We start from the raw sequence: 13,852 nt of genomic DNA, 5'->3' as shown, positions 1-13,852 counted from the left end.
CTTCTGAGGAACCGTGATGCGCATGACTACGAGCATTCTCTGATTCCAATCGCCATTGAGGCGTCCCGTTCGTTTTCTGCGCGACCCTGCAGTCCTCTTTGGATGGATCATACCGGGATTCCCAAGGTCCACTGGGCTTCAGCAAACATACAGCGACGGTGGGATATAGGTACCTAATGCATTACAAACGGCAAAAGGAAAGAACAGGTGCAATCAAAAAAACCTCATTCGACTAACCATCTTTCCGCTAATGCAATATGTGGATGCAAGTGGGATGCGAAGAGCAACACAACAAAAAGCTGTACAATATGCTGGAATATGTTGGATGCAGAATGCAGGAGGGTCGGCATCAACAACGGGCCCCATCTTGCGAGCTATATGTTTTCTTCCGCAAGAGGTCACCCCTATCGAGCCATCATATCTGCCGGTTTGCCCAGATCGATGCCTTTATGGCTTTCTGCCAATGCACACATATCTGCTCTGTCAGACTCTGTCTCTTGGTTTCATGTTGGGACAATACCTACAGTGGGAAATATGCCTTCAGTGTGAGGTCGGCTGCCTCTTGCTGTGCTTGGTCCACTAAAGCATTGAAAGTATCCGGAGCCATATGCAGACGTTGAGTCAATGGGTATAGTGCGAGGGAGCGGAGCAGTTGCTGCATGTTTGCACAGCTGTGTCGGCCGATGTCTCGCATCCGCTGGTCTGCATTGAATCAATCAGTCTCGTTCGTTCATCTTGGGCAACCAAATACCAACCAGTCGACCACGCAGACAGAGGAAGAGGAATCATCTTCGTATCCACCTCGACAAACCCCGCCTCAGTCATGAGAGTTCTCAGCTTCGATCCGATCCGAAGATCTTTCCTATCCTCCAGAGCACGCAGGTATTGTGTGCTCCACCTCCTCAAGGCATGCTCATCAGTGATTGAGCCGTTGTCAGATTGAACATTGAAGTATATTTCCACCATCTGGACCCAACCTCCTGGCTTCAGGACCCTTGACGACCGCTGGTGTTAGCCCTTGGGTTTCGGTTGTAGGACTCTTGCCTCTTGGAGTTACGACAAGGTCAATCAGCTCTGGAGGACTCGCACCTGACTATGTCACGAAGATAGGATGGCCATCGGGATCGATTGATGCCGGTCGCAAGGAGTCTAGAATGGACAAGATCGAAATGGTTTGCAGGAAAGGTGAAACGGCGGTTCAAGTCGTCGACCTATTCGGCACAAGTTAGCGACTGCTTTGCAGGATGGTACACACCTGAACGGAACTTTTGTTCAAGATTGAAGGATTAAACAAAGGTCACGAAGCACAAGGCATGGGTAAGAGGCAGCATTACAGCCCTCTCATGGTGTAAACCAAACCGTGCTCGGTGGTGAGATGTGAGACTGGTTGACTTACCTGAAGCCATAAATTGTCAGGCATGTCGTCTGGACTCATGTGAGGGGCAATGTCTACGCCGATGACCTATGAGCCACCAAATGTTAGGATGTTGTCGGGCGCAATCAAAGAGACATCTCACTTCGCAATCAGGGTTCTGCTCAGCAACATCAACGGCCCAGGATGCAGATCCATGCCCACAGTCCAGAACTCTTTTCAGTCGACGGATTGGTGGGAAGATCAGACGATTATCGAAAATTCTGTGGAAGAGTTGTTGCTGGTCTTCGAGTTGTTGTTCTTCTTCCTGGTTCAGCTGTCAGTGAGAAGACAACGATGAAAACCTGAACGTCTTACCTCATCGACCGGCCCAAAGTACGTACGATGATCGATCGAATATTTCTGATATTCACGGCCCTGAACTGTGATCGTATCGAGATATTCACGGTCTAATTCTATCGTTTGTGAATCGGGGCTCCTGGCGGCCATCAACGTCAGTTGCCCTTGGTCCGAAAGAACAACGGGAAGAACTAGCATACGCCATTGTCACTCCTGAATCAAGTGGTGTTGTGGACGAAGAGGAAAATCTGCGTTGGTATATCCTGATTTGTCTGGCCAGGGCGGGGTTGAATTCTCCGAGTGCAAGATCGTGCTTCAAATCACAATATCCGAAAAAGGAGTGAAATTTGATGTGCTGGGAGTTTCATGGGAGAGATCGGGCGCCGCTTGAAGACGTCGGCGGTACCCACGGAGAGGATGGCGGCTCGCGCGAGGATCATTCGCCCTTGGGCGTCTGCTCGCGAAGGCTGTATGGAGGGGCTTCTAATTATACGTACCAAAATGTACGAACGGGGATGGCCAAGCGGTCCACTCAATCGAATTACCTCTTTTAAAGATCACACCAGATGCACGACCTGATTTGTGAAGACACGGGGTGCTTAACGGTCGAATATTTAACACGGATGGAGTCTGCATGGGTAGTAACCAAATACCATCAATGCGGGCTCCTAATTTCCCTCCGGATCATTCATGTGGTTCCTTTGGGGCCAACCCCGAAAGGGGCCCCTCGCATTTTTGCTAGCGGAACTACTAAAGATGGCCTGAGACGCTCTGCGCAGGAGGCTCTTGTTGCTACTGGATGACCCTCGTACGTCAACCAAGGCTTGACGAAAGAAAAAAATGCGGGTCGGTTGAGTAGCCGAAGAGTGGTTCTCAAATAATCCCGGGCGATTGACACCAGAATTGGTAAGTATCAGAATAGATTTGACTCAGGTCCGCTGCTTAAAGTCAAACTAATGAACCTTGAAAGTAGGCGGCAGTGCCGTTAACTAATGCACAGTTCGCCGTCTCGCATAGTACCTACTTTCCTCGAGGGTCTAAGGGCGCCCGACGGTGTGGATCGAGTACAAATCCGGCCACGCCGCTGAATCTGACTGGGATCTCCATACCCCCATCAAGTATCGTCGCGAAGCTAAACATGTTGGGTAATTCCGCGACTGTCGTCGGCAAGTCTACAGAAAATTGAATCACACCTTCCTCGGGCAGCTCACCATGACTCCACGAGTCTCTAGGATTTCACCAGCGAACAACAATGTAACAAGGACCTTAGTGAAGAATGAAAGGAAACAAACCCACCCATCAATTGAACCAAATTATGCAGCATCTCGCCATGAGGTTGAAACAACAACAACGCAGCCGCTGTGCGACGTGGGACGCCATACGGAGAAAAGAAAAATTGAGGAATTGGTTATGATAGAGCAGACCGAGAAGAAGAGAGAACAACCCCGTGGGGTTGGGATTCACACCAGCCCTTGCGTTGTACATGCCAATTGAGCCCTGCATTGCCAATTCCAAAGGCATGACAAGGGATCACCGCCGGTTCCCGCTGTCACTTTAATGAAGAAATGAAACTAAAAACTAACCAACATTGAACGAAACAGCTTGGCGACGAATTTCCAATACTCTCTCGCCCGTGTCCTCGGGCCAATGTGCAGTACTGTGGGTGCCTAGTGGCTTGTTCAGTCCCGGTCTCGCGACCAAAATGGCTCCAATGGCCCCTCAACTTGAGTGGGGTTCGACGGGCAGGATCATCGACTTCCTCGTTGGGGCATCCATTTCCTCGGGATTTCTGGTGGGTTTGATTTAGGATGGTGGGTTTTATTCTTGCCCCTCTTGTTTCGCTCTTGCTCTCACCGCTTGTCTGGAGAGTTTTGCGTTCCAAGATTCCAACTTTGTTGGCGCAAGTGGCGGGCATGGAGATTTTCTACAGGGATTTTTAGCCGTCTCCGGATCGCTCCCGAAACAATCTGACAGAAGTACCCCCGGGGCAACGGATTGACATTACTGTTTCGCCCTTCTTCTTCTTTCTCTGGATACTTATCAAGCTTGCCTCATAGGGATTTGCCTTGGTTGCATTGTACTTGCTACTAAGGCAAGTGCCGGACAGCGGGAAAGAATATGGATGTGGATGTGGATGAGGACATTCATTGCCTCGGGAGAAAGTTCAGAGTATGCAATTACTTACAACATACATGTGGGCAGTATCCACTCTAGTGTCCGAATCCACCCAGAAAATATTATTCTCAACTCGCCTGGTACCTCCTTGATACCCCTGGTTTTTCTTCACCCTGGGTCAATTCTCCGAGATGATCGGGTCCCACTTCATGGCCGCACCGGCAATCCATGTCAAATGCAAGGATCTGGTACTTGCATTTGTGGTTACAGGGTACAGATGTCCAAGACTGGTGCATAGAGTCATCCCTCGCAGAACAGTTAATAGGCGATGATTATACGACGGTGATATGTCAAAACGGGCAGGTTACTTCCATTCTGATTACGGTTATAAACCCGGGTCCATTTTAGAAGAATACGTGGACCGATCACTGTTTTAGGTTCACAAGTCAGAAAAGAGCCCCCTCTTCGGTCTGAAGCACAAGAGAGCAGAAGAAAGAGACGACCTACAAAGTACACATACAATATACGAAGTTCCATAGTGTCGGGATTTCGACAGGGCCTACCCGTCCGGCTCCGCCGTTGGCTCACCCAGCGCCATGGTTCATCTCTCGGGTAAGGGGGCCGCCTACCCAACTTTTTGAGCTTCAACCTGGAGTCTTGGATATCATTCCTCTGAGCATTTTAAAGGTCTCTCCTATTTAACCAAAAAAAAGGAAGTTGGAATCCAAAGCGGGACATAACGGGTAACTTTTTTTTAAAAAAAAACTTCCCCTTAATTAGCGCATTCATACATAGCCCCAAACACACTGGTTCGCCTTCCAAATCGGGCGTGATGACTTCCGCCAAGCCATACCTTTTACGATGTTACGTTGTAAGATGAAACAAAGAATGATGATCTGATATTTTTTTTATTTTTTTATTTTTTTTTTGTCTACTTAATACGGACTTGACCATTCCTTCGGTCCCGCTAGCCATATGCGTGGAATCGCACTATAGATGCAATTATGTATAAGTGTAGTAGTTGTACTACCTAAGGTGCTAGTGCAACAGAAGAGAAAAAAAATTGCATGCTAGTACCAATAGCGCATGATGGTCGGCAGATTCCGTAGGACCATACAATATGAGACCCACTATTGATATATATTACGCCTAACAAAATCCATTGATATAACAATACGAAAAATATATATCTGCCAGAACATCCATTTATGAAGTATTATTCCTTCACACTCTTCTCACATCGCAATACTATTTATTTAGGCTGTTGCGGGTGGGCTCTGGCAAAGGCACTCTTACTACGTGCTCGGTTCAAACTAATATAGATGATAGTGTCTTAATTTTATATCTATAGAGCCAACCCAGGGTATTTGCACTGATTATTAGTTTTGGGTATATTAAATGCAGAAGCAAAGAAGCCTTTAATAGTTATCTGCTAGTTTATAGAAGTGGATAGGTGGGGTCTATAAGGCTCGCCCATTTTTACTTGCACCATGTGCATAGAGAAATTATATACAACAAGAATTCAAAGTGATAAATCAGGATTGAGGACCATGAGACAGGATATGTTACGTAAAATATAGCAAACCTAGAGAACGAGAAAGACAACAGATCACTTAGTGAACTTGAGGGAGCATATATAAAGAGTGAGGTATGTATTACTTTATAGTTACCTACAATACTAACTAACATCAAAATGTATGCATACTCTCTATACTTGCCGTGGTATGTAGTCTCAGTTATGCAAGTATATAAATATAAGTTGCTGTGTGCCATTTATCGCGAAAGCATGTCGCTGCCATATATGCTCATATAAACAGCAGATAAATCGAAGAGTGGGGTATATAAAGTCACAGAACAGGAAGAAACCAAGCACAACGCATACACCAGAAGAATGTATCCACCTCAGAACACTAGTACCCTTTCACACATAAGGTCAGTACAAAAAGCACTCATCGACCTACCGCACATCCTCCCTCCCCGTCATAAACTCAACACCCGCCGAAACAATCTGTATAACCGTCTCAATCTCCGCCTCCGTCCGCGGCGCATAGATCAAAACATACTCCGCCGGGATATCGGGCCTCGTACCAAGCGAAAGAAATGTCATCGCAGATGTACCGGAGAAAGCATGACGCTGGCCCCAACCAGCCTCGATAATTTTGATACCTAGACAGCAATGTTAACACACGAACACCAAACGAACGAACGGAGAAAACCATACAATCAGCCGGTGCAAGAATCACATGAACCGAGTGGTCATTGCCCGAGTGAATATGCGCAATCTCACGGTTCATAGTCTTCGCAATCCCAAAGACAGGAATATGATCCGCGACAAAGAGCCCATCAGCATGGCGCTCCAGATTCGACTTTTGGAATTTCACAAGGTGATGATTCTGATGTCCGAAGGCACTAAACGCAGAGCGGAATTTCTGTCACAAAAGAATATAATCAGCAAATAGCTCTTCACTTCTCGCATTCTCTTCCCCAACACCCCAAAAAAAAAAAAAAAAAAAAAAAAAAAGGATCCACAACATACCTCCATAACAGCTTTATCCGGCACCTGCGTCAACTGTCTCTGCGGTGCAACATGCGGTCCAACAACAGGCCGTTCTTCCCCACGTCGACCGCCCAACTGCTCCTCGGATAAGAACAAAAACCCATCATCGCCCTTCCCGTGGCCCTCGGCTGCCGCAATGCGTTGCACGTACTCGTCCGTGCTGAGCATCTCGCGCCCGAAGGGCTGGAACAGCGCGCGCACGACAATCCATCCTAGCGCGTTGTTCGGTGGCCCGCCGGGTCCGTAGGATTTGAAGATTTTGTAATCGCGGTAGGCGGCGGGGAGGATGAGGGTCGAGACGAGGAGTGCTGCGGCGCTGAGGGCCAGGGTTACACGGTTTGGGGGTGTGTCGGTGTGTTGGAATGGGATGCGGAGGACGGAGGTGAAGGTTGGCATGTTTGTAATGTTTGTGTCGATCATATACAGGGTTTGGAGGTTTGTTTGATGTTTATTTTTCGTCTTTACAAGTATCAGAGAGATTGTCTTGAAATTAAATAGAAATGACCTTTATCCTGTAGGGCCAAATCCGGGGCTGACGTGAGAAGCCGCTTGCTGACGCGATCCCGAGGAATTCGCGTGCTCCGGTTCTTTTTCAGGAATTTGGTAGGGCTATACATAGTACACTCAACATTGTAAATCTGGGTTTCGTTTCGCTATGCTACTCGTATTATCATTAATCCCGATGTCTGGCATGACTCGGTTCATGGATCTAGGTACAGTGGTTTGGCGGGTTTCCACAACCTCACAGATGAGGCTTGATTGAGTGCGATATAGCCCGTTTGGACCCCGTTTTGGAGGTTATGGTGACTCACGCTGCGGCATTCGACAATCCAAAATCCGAAGTCCGTGGCATACGTCATATGTCTCGGTATCGCGGCGATTCAGGTGACAGCTGGCAAACATCATGGGTCTGAAGCGCTTTGTTTCTTGAGCCCATAGCCAGAGCACCCAACCGCATCCTTGTCGTGGGTTGATTATGTTGATAACGATATCAAGGTATAAAAGACACAGGCCAAGGGGTTGTAAGTTTTCAATCCTCTTTACTCTCCTCTCGGCTGATAGAGGTCAGGGAGTGTGCAAGCTTCAGGAGCACCACACTCTCCGTTGCGGCGAAGTAGTTCAAGCTGTACAGTCATGTTAGAACACGTAACCGAGTAATATGAATGCCAAAGGGTGTTACCCACCTGTCCATCAAAATGCGGAGGTGACGTGAGAAATGGTCCTCGTATCGTTTCAGTGTGTCCTCGAGTTTTCCAATCCGCGTCGGATCATATCCTCTGGCATCAGCGCCCGGGACTTTGCCTCCAGCCAAGTCGGGATCGGCTGATGCCAAGGCGCGTGAAAGTGAAGCCGCAGTCCAGGAAGCAAACATGGTGCAGCAAGTCACGAGTTTCGAATGGATCTATATAGTCATTAGTAAGAATATCATTGCTAATATAGAGAAACGTACTTTCAACAGTTTAGCCTGTGTGAGCATGCACTCCTTCAAACATGTATCCAAGAAATCAACATGATCTTGCATCAGCTCATCAACTGTTCGGTTGACCTGCTTCATATCATTTTCCTCCACCCCCGACGCATCGGCGTGGACGCTGTTGACACGATCCATCAGACCCACCCAATTGGGCTCAATGACCTCGGCCGTACAAAAGTACAAAAGCTGCTGAACAAATACCAACATCTTCGCGCGCAGGTTCCACGCCCGCCGTTTCCATATTTCAAGCCGTCGATCGGAGGATTTATGTCTCCAGCTGGTGGTCTTGTTTTGGTCTGCCCAGGACGTGACCAGCAACGTCTCAAGATGACGTAGCGATAGAAGATGGCGGAAGATAAGCTGGTACCGCAGAACGGTTTTGCGGCTAATGACCAGAGACAGAGGGAACGGAACCGAATAGTCCAACTCAAGCGCATCGAATCCAAGAATATCCTTGTCCTCGTCGGCGGAATGGACGGCAGAGACTTGTTGCTTCTCCGCTTCTGCGCCATCTTGGTTGACACCTGAAACATTCACGACTTGCATGAGCCATTTTGTGAGGCCGATCTTGTTCATTCGCACCTTAACATCTTCCTTGAACGGGTCCAGTGCTGCAACACTGCCGGGCTGTCGAAGGACAATATCCAATAGTGACTGGAGCTTGCCCTCGTTGACGGCACGTGCCGGTTTTCGTAGCTCAGAAGCACCAAGTTCGAGGAAGTAGGAAAAGAAATCGGAGCGATCCAGGAAGAAGTAATGCTTCAGGGAGCGGAATCGGGTAGTGAGGGAGTTTTTTGTGACAAGAAGATTCAACAAGGAGGCATTGGCATACGTATAGGCGGAATTTACGTTGTCTAGAAAGCGTGGATCGTCGAGCGTCTTTGGGACATCTTTGACCTCTTTGCTGACGTCGACACCACCACATTCACGCACCACATTGAGATATTTTCCAGCCAGCAGGACTTTATCCTGCACGCTCTTCAACTGAGGCGGAACCTCGTTCTCTCGAATCGTGTAACGTTTCTCCCAATACTCGTCCGTGTAGTCCTCCTCAAGTTTCTCGCGCTTGATCCATTTTTGTTCCTTGACCAGGAACTCGGCGTGGGGATCCCTGATACCACCGTGGTGCAACCATTCGTTCAACATAGCCATGTAAGGCCTGCTGGCATCACGCAGTAAGGTCTGAAGTAGATTCTTTGTTGTTGGATCACCCGAGAATGAAGCCAGACGCCCTGTCAGGAGTCCGAGAATATTGCCTCCTTTGCACATTTTCTTGCGGGCCATAGACCCTGGTACTAAATCTCCCCCTTCTTTGAGCTGTTCAAGTATATTGTCAACATCCTCATCGAAGTCGTCAATCGACTCCTCAAGCTCCTCATCTAGAAGACCATTTTTGAGCAACAGTTCCTGACCCATCGAATATAATTGGGCCAAACATTGGCTGGTGGGCATTGTGTGGAGATGAAGAAGGTGCAAGGTAAATGTAGGATTGTTCAGCAGTTGGCCTTCCAGCTGGGCGATAAGGATCAGGTAATCTTTGAGGAGCTTTCGAATAGATGCGCACAGCGAGTGACTAACAGCGCCACACTCAGCGCGGCTTTGTATTTCCACAAATGCCTCCATTGCACTGTAGTGCGTCGCCATTTTCAACATGGACTGGATGAGGTCACGAAGGGTCGGATCCAAGCCCGGGGCAATCTGAAAGACTGGGCCCGTGAGGCGGTCTTTCTCGATCGATGGGTCATATGAACTAGCGTAATGAACATATTGACCTTCAAACCCCATGAACACGAACAACAAGTCCTCCAAGATCGCTGCTTCCTGGGCATCGGGTGAGAGCTCTCGAAGTGGCCGAGGATGAAGGGCCTGTGGGGCTGTTGAAGCTAGAGGGGGAACTGATACACGGCATGCGAGAGGAGCTGTCGAGTGAGGAATCAATGATGCCTGAGGATTCCATGGTGCTGTAAAGAAAAAATTCATGGTCAGCAAATCCATTGCTTTCCACGACAAACTGCGACACAGGGATCACTCACAATCAGCCGGGTCCTTCTCTCCAGTTCGGGAACTGGGTCTTGAGTCATCAAGCTGAATAGGCTTCCTGGGCCGAGTCTTATCCCAATCGCCTCTGTTGGCTGCACTGATAGATTCCTTAACAGGGTTCACAGGGTTCCTTCGCATTGCCTTTTCCCGTGATGCGATCACCATCCGCTCTGAGCGCTTATCAGACATGCTCTTCTGATCCCGGGATGCTCTGTGTTTTTGACTCGAGGTGCTGTGGCGCAAAGGATCCTTGTTTTCAACTTGTAGCGGCGACGGCCCGCGAGTTTCGGAATCGACGCGATTGGAGACAGCGCGGGGTCGTGGAGCGCTCATATACGCGGCGCGGTCATTGGCAGACATAATCCCGCGAGGGCGAAGAGTAAATCATGCAGCATAGGAGATTGAAAGGCGCGAAATCGAAGAATTAGCAACAAAAATAGTAGAACCAATGTATATGGGGAGAAGATGCAAGTATCCAAACAACTCCACTTTTAGTTTGGGCAGATGAACGCCTCAGGCACCAAGGCATTAACAGGCACCTCACCTCTTGCGTACGTCGAGAGCTTCCCTTCCCGAGCTTCACTCAGACACCCACCTCTGCTCCCCTTCTCTTCCAACTGATTCTCTCCTCCATCGTCATTCCATATTGCTTTATTGCTTCTCTTTTTGACAAGTCTCCCCCGTCCCATCAGATAACCCAATATGTTCATTGCACGATCAGAATATGGTAAGCTTCGTCAGGTCCTCCCCTCACCGCGGAATCAACTAACAGCTCTGGACAGACCGTGGAATCAAGTACGTTCTCCGAGATTAATCCGCGTCCTTAGACAGACCCGCGGCCTGACAATGTTCCCTCCGCAGCACCTTCTCCCCCGAAGGTCGTTTGTTCCAGGTCGAATACTCTCTTGAAGCTATCAAACTAGGCTCCACAGCCATCGGAGTATGTCATACCACTCAGTTCCTCTTTGCTCTACAGTTCCAAGAAAGGCCTCGAAACACTACAATGAGCGACCTTTGTACTGTTATCGAGCGCAAAACTAAGGATAATGCGATCATGGGACCGTCCTTTCTAACACTCATCTAGGTAGCAACCTCCGAGGGTGTTATCCTCGGCGTTGAGAAGCGCGTCACATCCACGCTTCTCGAAGCGTCATCCGTCGAGAAGATCGTCGAAATTGATCAGCACATCGGCTGTGCCATGTCCGGTCTGCAGGCCGATGCCCGCAATCTGGTTGAGCACGCCCGCGTCGAGTGCCAAAATCACGCCTTCCACTATGCCGAGCCTCTGCGGGTTGAGAGCACAACACAGGCAATTTGCGATTTGGCTCTGCGGTTCGGTGAGAGTGGTGACGACGAGGAGAGTGTCATGAGCAGACCGTTCGGTGTTGCGCTGTTAATCGCTGGTTATGACGAGGACGGGCCCCAACTGTAAGATATGTAGTTTCCTTTCGTCTGATAGATTTATTGACTCCTTTTCTTTGCTAGATACCACGCCGAACCGTCCGGCACATTCTACCGGTATGACGCCAAGGCCATCGGCTCAGGAAGCGAAGGCGCGCAGGCTGAGCTGCAGAATGAATACCACAAGTCTTTGACTCTTGCTGAGGCTGAGACGTTGGTGCTGAAGACGCTGAAGCAAGTTATGGAAGAGAAACTTGATTCCAAGAATGTCCAGCTGGCTAGTGTCACCAAGGAGAAGGGTTTCCGTATCTACAACGATGAGGAGATGGGCCAAGCTGTCACACAGCTGGGTGGTAACCAATAAGTGCGACTAGTGTCGAAGATATCGCTTGAAGGGGCTCCTCGGACTTGATTTGGAGGCTAGTATCTATGCTGGGAGCAATAGAAAAATAATGACGATGCCGTCCAACGCTTACATGCTGGCCTATCTATGTCGTATTTCAGGTAGTTAGCAACTTAGAGGTAGTCCATGAACACCTGTAGTGGTAATGCGTGGTAAATTTTGATTATGTACAATGACATATAAATAAATCCTTTGCAACGTCTAGCGGATCTTATAAACACACGGCTTCAGCACCTTGGCCTCTTGCTCAGCCGACAAGCCAGACTCTGAATCAGGCTTGCGGTCAACAAAGCGCTTCTTGTTACCCGGCGCAGGCGCGCTGAGAGCTGAAGCGTGTTTCCCCTTGGTAGGCGCACCACCCTGCTTAACAAACACCATTCTCACAAACATCTTATTGGACTTATCCACGGATTCCCGGCGAAGCATGAACCCACGAGACTGGAACACCTCCACAAACGCCGAGATATCAGTCTCGTCGGTATTGTCAGACGGCCGCACATCCTCAGCAAAGATATCAGCGTCATCCTCAGAATCGTCGCCGCCTTTCTTCTTAGGCTTCTTCTTGTCTGCCTTGCTGCCGGGCTTCTGCGCACCGATCTGAGACTTCTTGCGTTGGACCTTGCCAAATCGACTTTTGACCTCACTGACCCAGCACTCGCCCTTGCCGTCATTGCGCAAAATACGCCATGCCTCCTCAACGAACGAAACCCAGTTGGTTCCCATCAGACTCAGACAGAAAATAGCCACGTCCGCAGCCCCATCTTCCAAGGGGAGATTCGAGATATCGGCTTTGGTGATCAATGGATCGGGCGCCGCCAGATCGTAGCTGTTGATCTTGATGTTCAGCTTCTTAGCGGAGGGCGTCAAGGCGCGCGAGAGCTGTGCATCACCACAGCCCAGATCGGCGAAAGTGCACATTCCAGTAGGACGACGGGGGAGCGGATAGCCCTTAGCAGGGTTGAGGGGCTTTCCTCGTCTTGGGAGCGGGATTGCACCGCGGGTGCGGATGGTCTTGATGTAGTCGTCGACCGGGTTGGAAGGCCAAGACTCCTTGACCTGCCGTGCGAATCCGGCATGATACTCGTCGAACAGCTCAGGGTTGGTACTGAACATCTCGAGTGCTTTCTCCGAGGGGGTGGTGTAGAGGGTTTCGTTCAGGTGGCGGAACCGAGAGGAGACCAGCTTCTGTCGCATCGCCTGCTGGAGAGGGGTCAGGTTCGCTGTTGGTGGGAGCGCAGCGGGAGCGGGAGCAGGAGCAGGAGCTTCTTTAGCCGTGGCAGTGGTAGCACCGTCTGTCTCGGTCTTCTCTGAAGTGTTGTCCTTGTTCTTCTTGTTCTTCCTTTGCTTTTTCTTGGGTAATTTCTCCTCGGCTTGATCTGCGTCTGCATTGGCAGTGGTGACAGTTTCGCTTGTAGGATCCTGGGTGGTGGCTATCTCCGGTGTCTGCTTCTCCTTCTTTTCCTTCTTCTGCTTCTCTGGCTTCACGGAACCCTCTGGGCCGCGCTTTCCACCTTTCTCAATGTGTCTGCGGTACATTTCATCCACATTTCCAGCGGTAACACGATCATTGGCACGCTTGCGCTTGTTGTTCTTCGCATCGGCATTGGGGGCATCCTTCTCCGGTTGGGATTCGTTCTTGGGCTGCACGGCCTGAGTCTGTGACTTCAGAGCAGAACTCTCAACGGACCATCCTGGAACAGCGAACATGGTTAATTCTGAAGGACTGGTTGTAAATGTCCAATGCCTTTGAAGTAGAGGAAACGGTACCTCAGAAAGAAAAAAAAAAAAAAAAAACCCCTATCAAAATTTCGTTATCGGTAATTTTACTATCAGATTACATACACATTGGTGCCTTAGGTAGCTAAGGCACCCAGGCACCCCACCAGTAGATCTCGCCTATGCCGTGACTGTGTTTTGGGGCACAAAGAGAACGTTGCACGGTGGACTCTGTACGCCCCTAAGCGCCTCGTAAGCCCTTGTAATTGTGAAAGTCAAACCTGTGGACATTTAGCAGTCTGGCTGTGCACTTAAGAGAGACCCCTACAAATAAGTAGGTGATCATACCCCCCTTTGACGAACCACGGTGTATTCCGGGTGATCTGCGATCATCAGCAGCTTTTACTTATCTGATCATTGTGCCTTTTAGCCCCA

General features: G+C 49.3%; 5 protein-coding genes across 5 annotated transcripts; 1 reads left to right on the top strand and 4 right to left on the bottom strand.

Annotated features, from left to right (window-relative positions):
• Positions 1-447: 447 nt before the first annotated feature.
• N7537_009138 (class I SAM-dependent methyltransferase) lies at positions 448-1,916 on the bottom strand (the record flags this gene model as incomplete). Its single annotated transcript, XM_056900192.1, has 8 exons — positions 448-475; positions 525-702; positions 756-994; positions 1,090-1,211; positions 1,397-1,462; positions 1,518-1,679; positions 1,730-1,850; positions 1,912-1,916. 8 exons carry the CDS (start codon positions 1,914-1,916, stop codon positions 448-450), a joined length of 921 nt encoding a protein of 306 aa, XP_056748860.1.
• Positions 1,917-5,783: 3,867 nt separating this feature from the next.
• On the bottom strand, positions 5,784-6,779 carry N7537_009137 (uncharacterized protein; the record flags this gene model as incomplete). Its single annotated transcript, XM_056900191.1, has 3 exons — positions 5,784-5,992; positions 6,048-6,255; positions 6,363-6,779. 3 exons carry the CDS (start codon positions 6,777-6,779, stop codon positions 5,784-5,786), a joined length of 834 nt encoding a protein of 277 aa, XP_056748859.1.
• Positions 6,780-7,413: 634 nt separating this feature from the next.
• Positions 7,414-10,257, bottom strand: N7537_009136 (gamma-tubulin-complex subunit SPC97; the record flags this gene model as incomplete). Its single annotated transcript, XM_056900190.1, has 4 exons — positions 7,414-7,507; positions 7,568-7,785; positions 7,834-9,818; positions 9,891-10,257. The coding sequence occupies 4 exons, from the start codon at positions 10,255-10,257 to the stop codon at positions 7,414-7,416; spliced, it is 2,664 nt and encodes an 887-aa protein (XP_056748858.1).
• A 342-nt stretch (positions 10,258-10,599) lies between these two features.
• On the top strand, positions 10,600-11,662 carry pup2 (proteasome core particle subunit alpha 5; the record flags this gene model as incomplete). The annotated part of the gene is made up of 5 exons (XM_056900189.1): positions 10,600-10,624; positions 10,680-10,692; positions 10,759-10,837; positions 10,982-11,325; positions 11,383-11,662. The coding sequence occupies 5 exons, from the start codon at positions 10,600-10,602 to the stop codon at positions 11,660-11,662; spliced, it is 741 nt and encodes a 246-aa protein (XP_056748857.1).
• Positions 11,663-11,902: 240 nt separating this feature from the next.
• On the bottom strand, positions 11,903-13,408 carry N7537_009134 (25S rRNA (adenine645-N1)-methyltransferase; the record flags this gene model as incomplete). Its single annotated transcript, XM_056900188.1, has 1 exon — positions 11,903-13,408. One exon carries the CDS (start codon positions 13,406-13,408, stop codon positions 11,903-11,905), a length of 1,506 nt encoding a protein of 501 aa, XP_056748856.1.
• Between the last annotated feature and the right edge of the window lie 444 nt (positions 13,409-13,852).

This window comes from Penicillium hordei (genome assembly GCF_028827395.1).
Source record: "Penicillium hordei strain IBT 12815 chromosome Unknown utg000005l_segment0_segment0, whole genome shotgun sequence".
In the NCBI taxonomy this organism is placed as follows: Eukaryota; Fungi; Ascomycota; class Eurotiomycetes; order Eurotiales; family Aspergillaceae; genus Penicillium; species Penicillium hordei.
The sequence above is the reverse complement of the archived record's forward strand: the minus strand, read 5'-3'. Positions and strand labels throughout refer to the sequence as shown.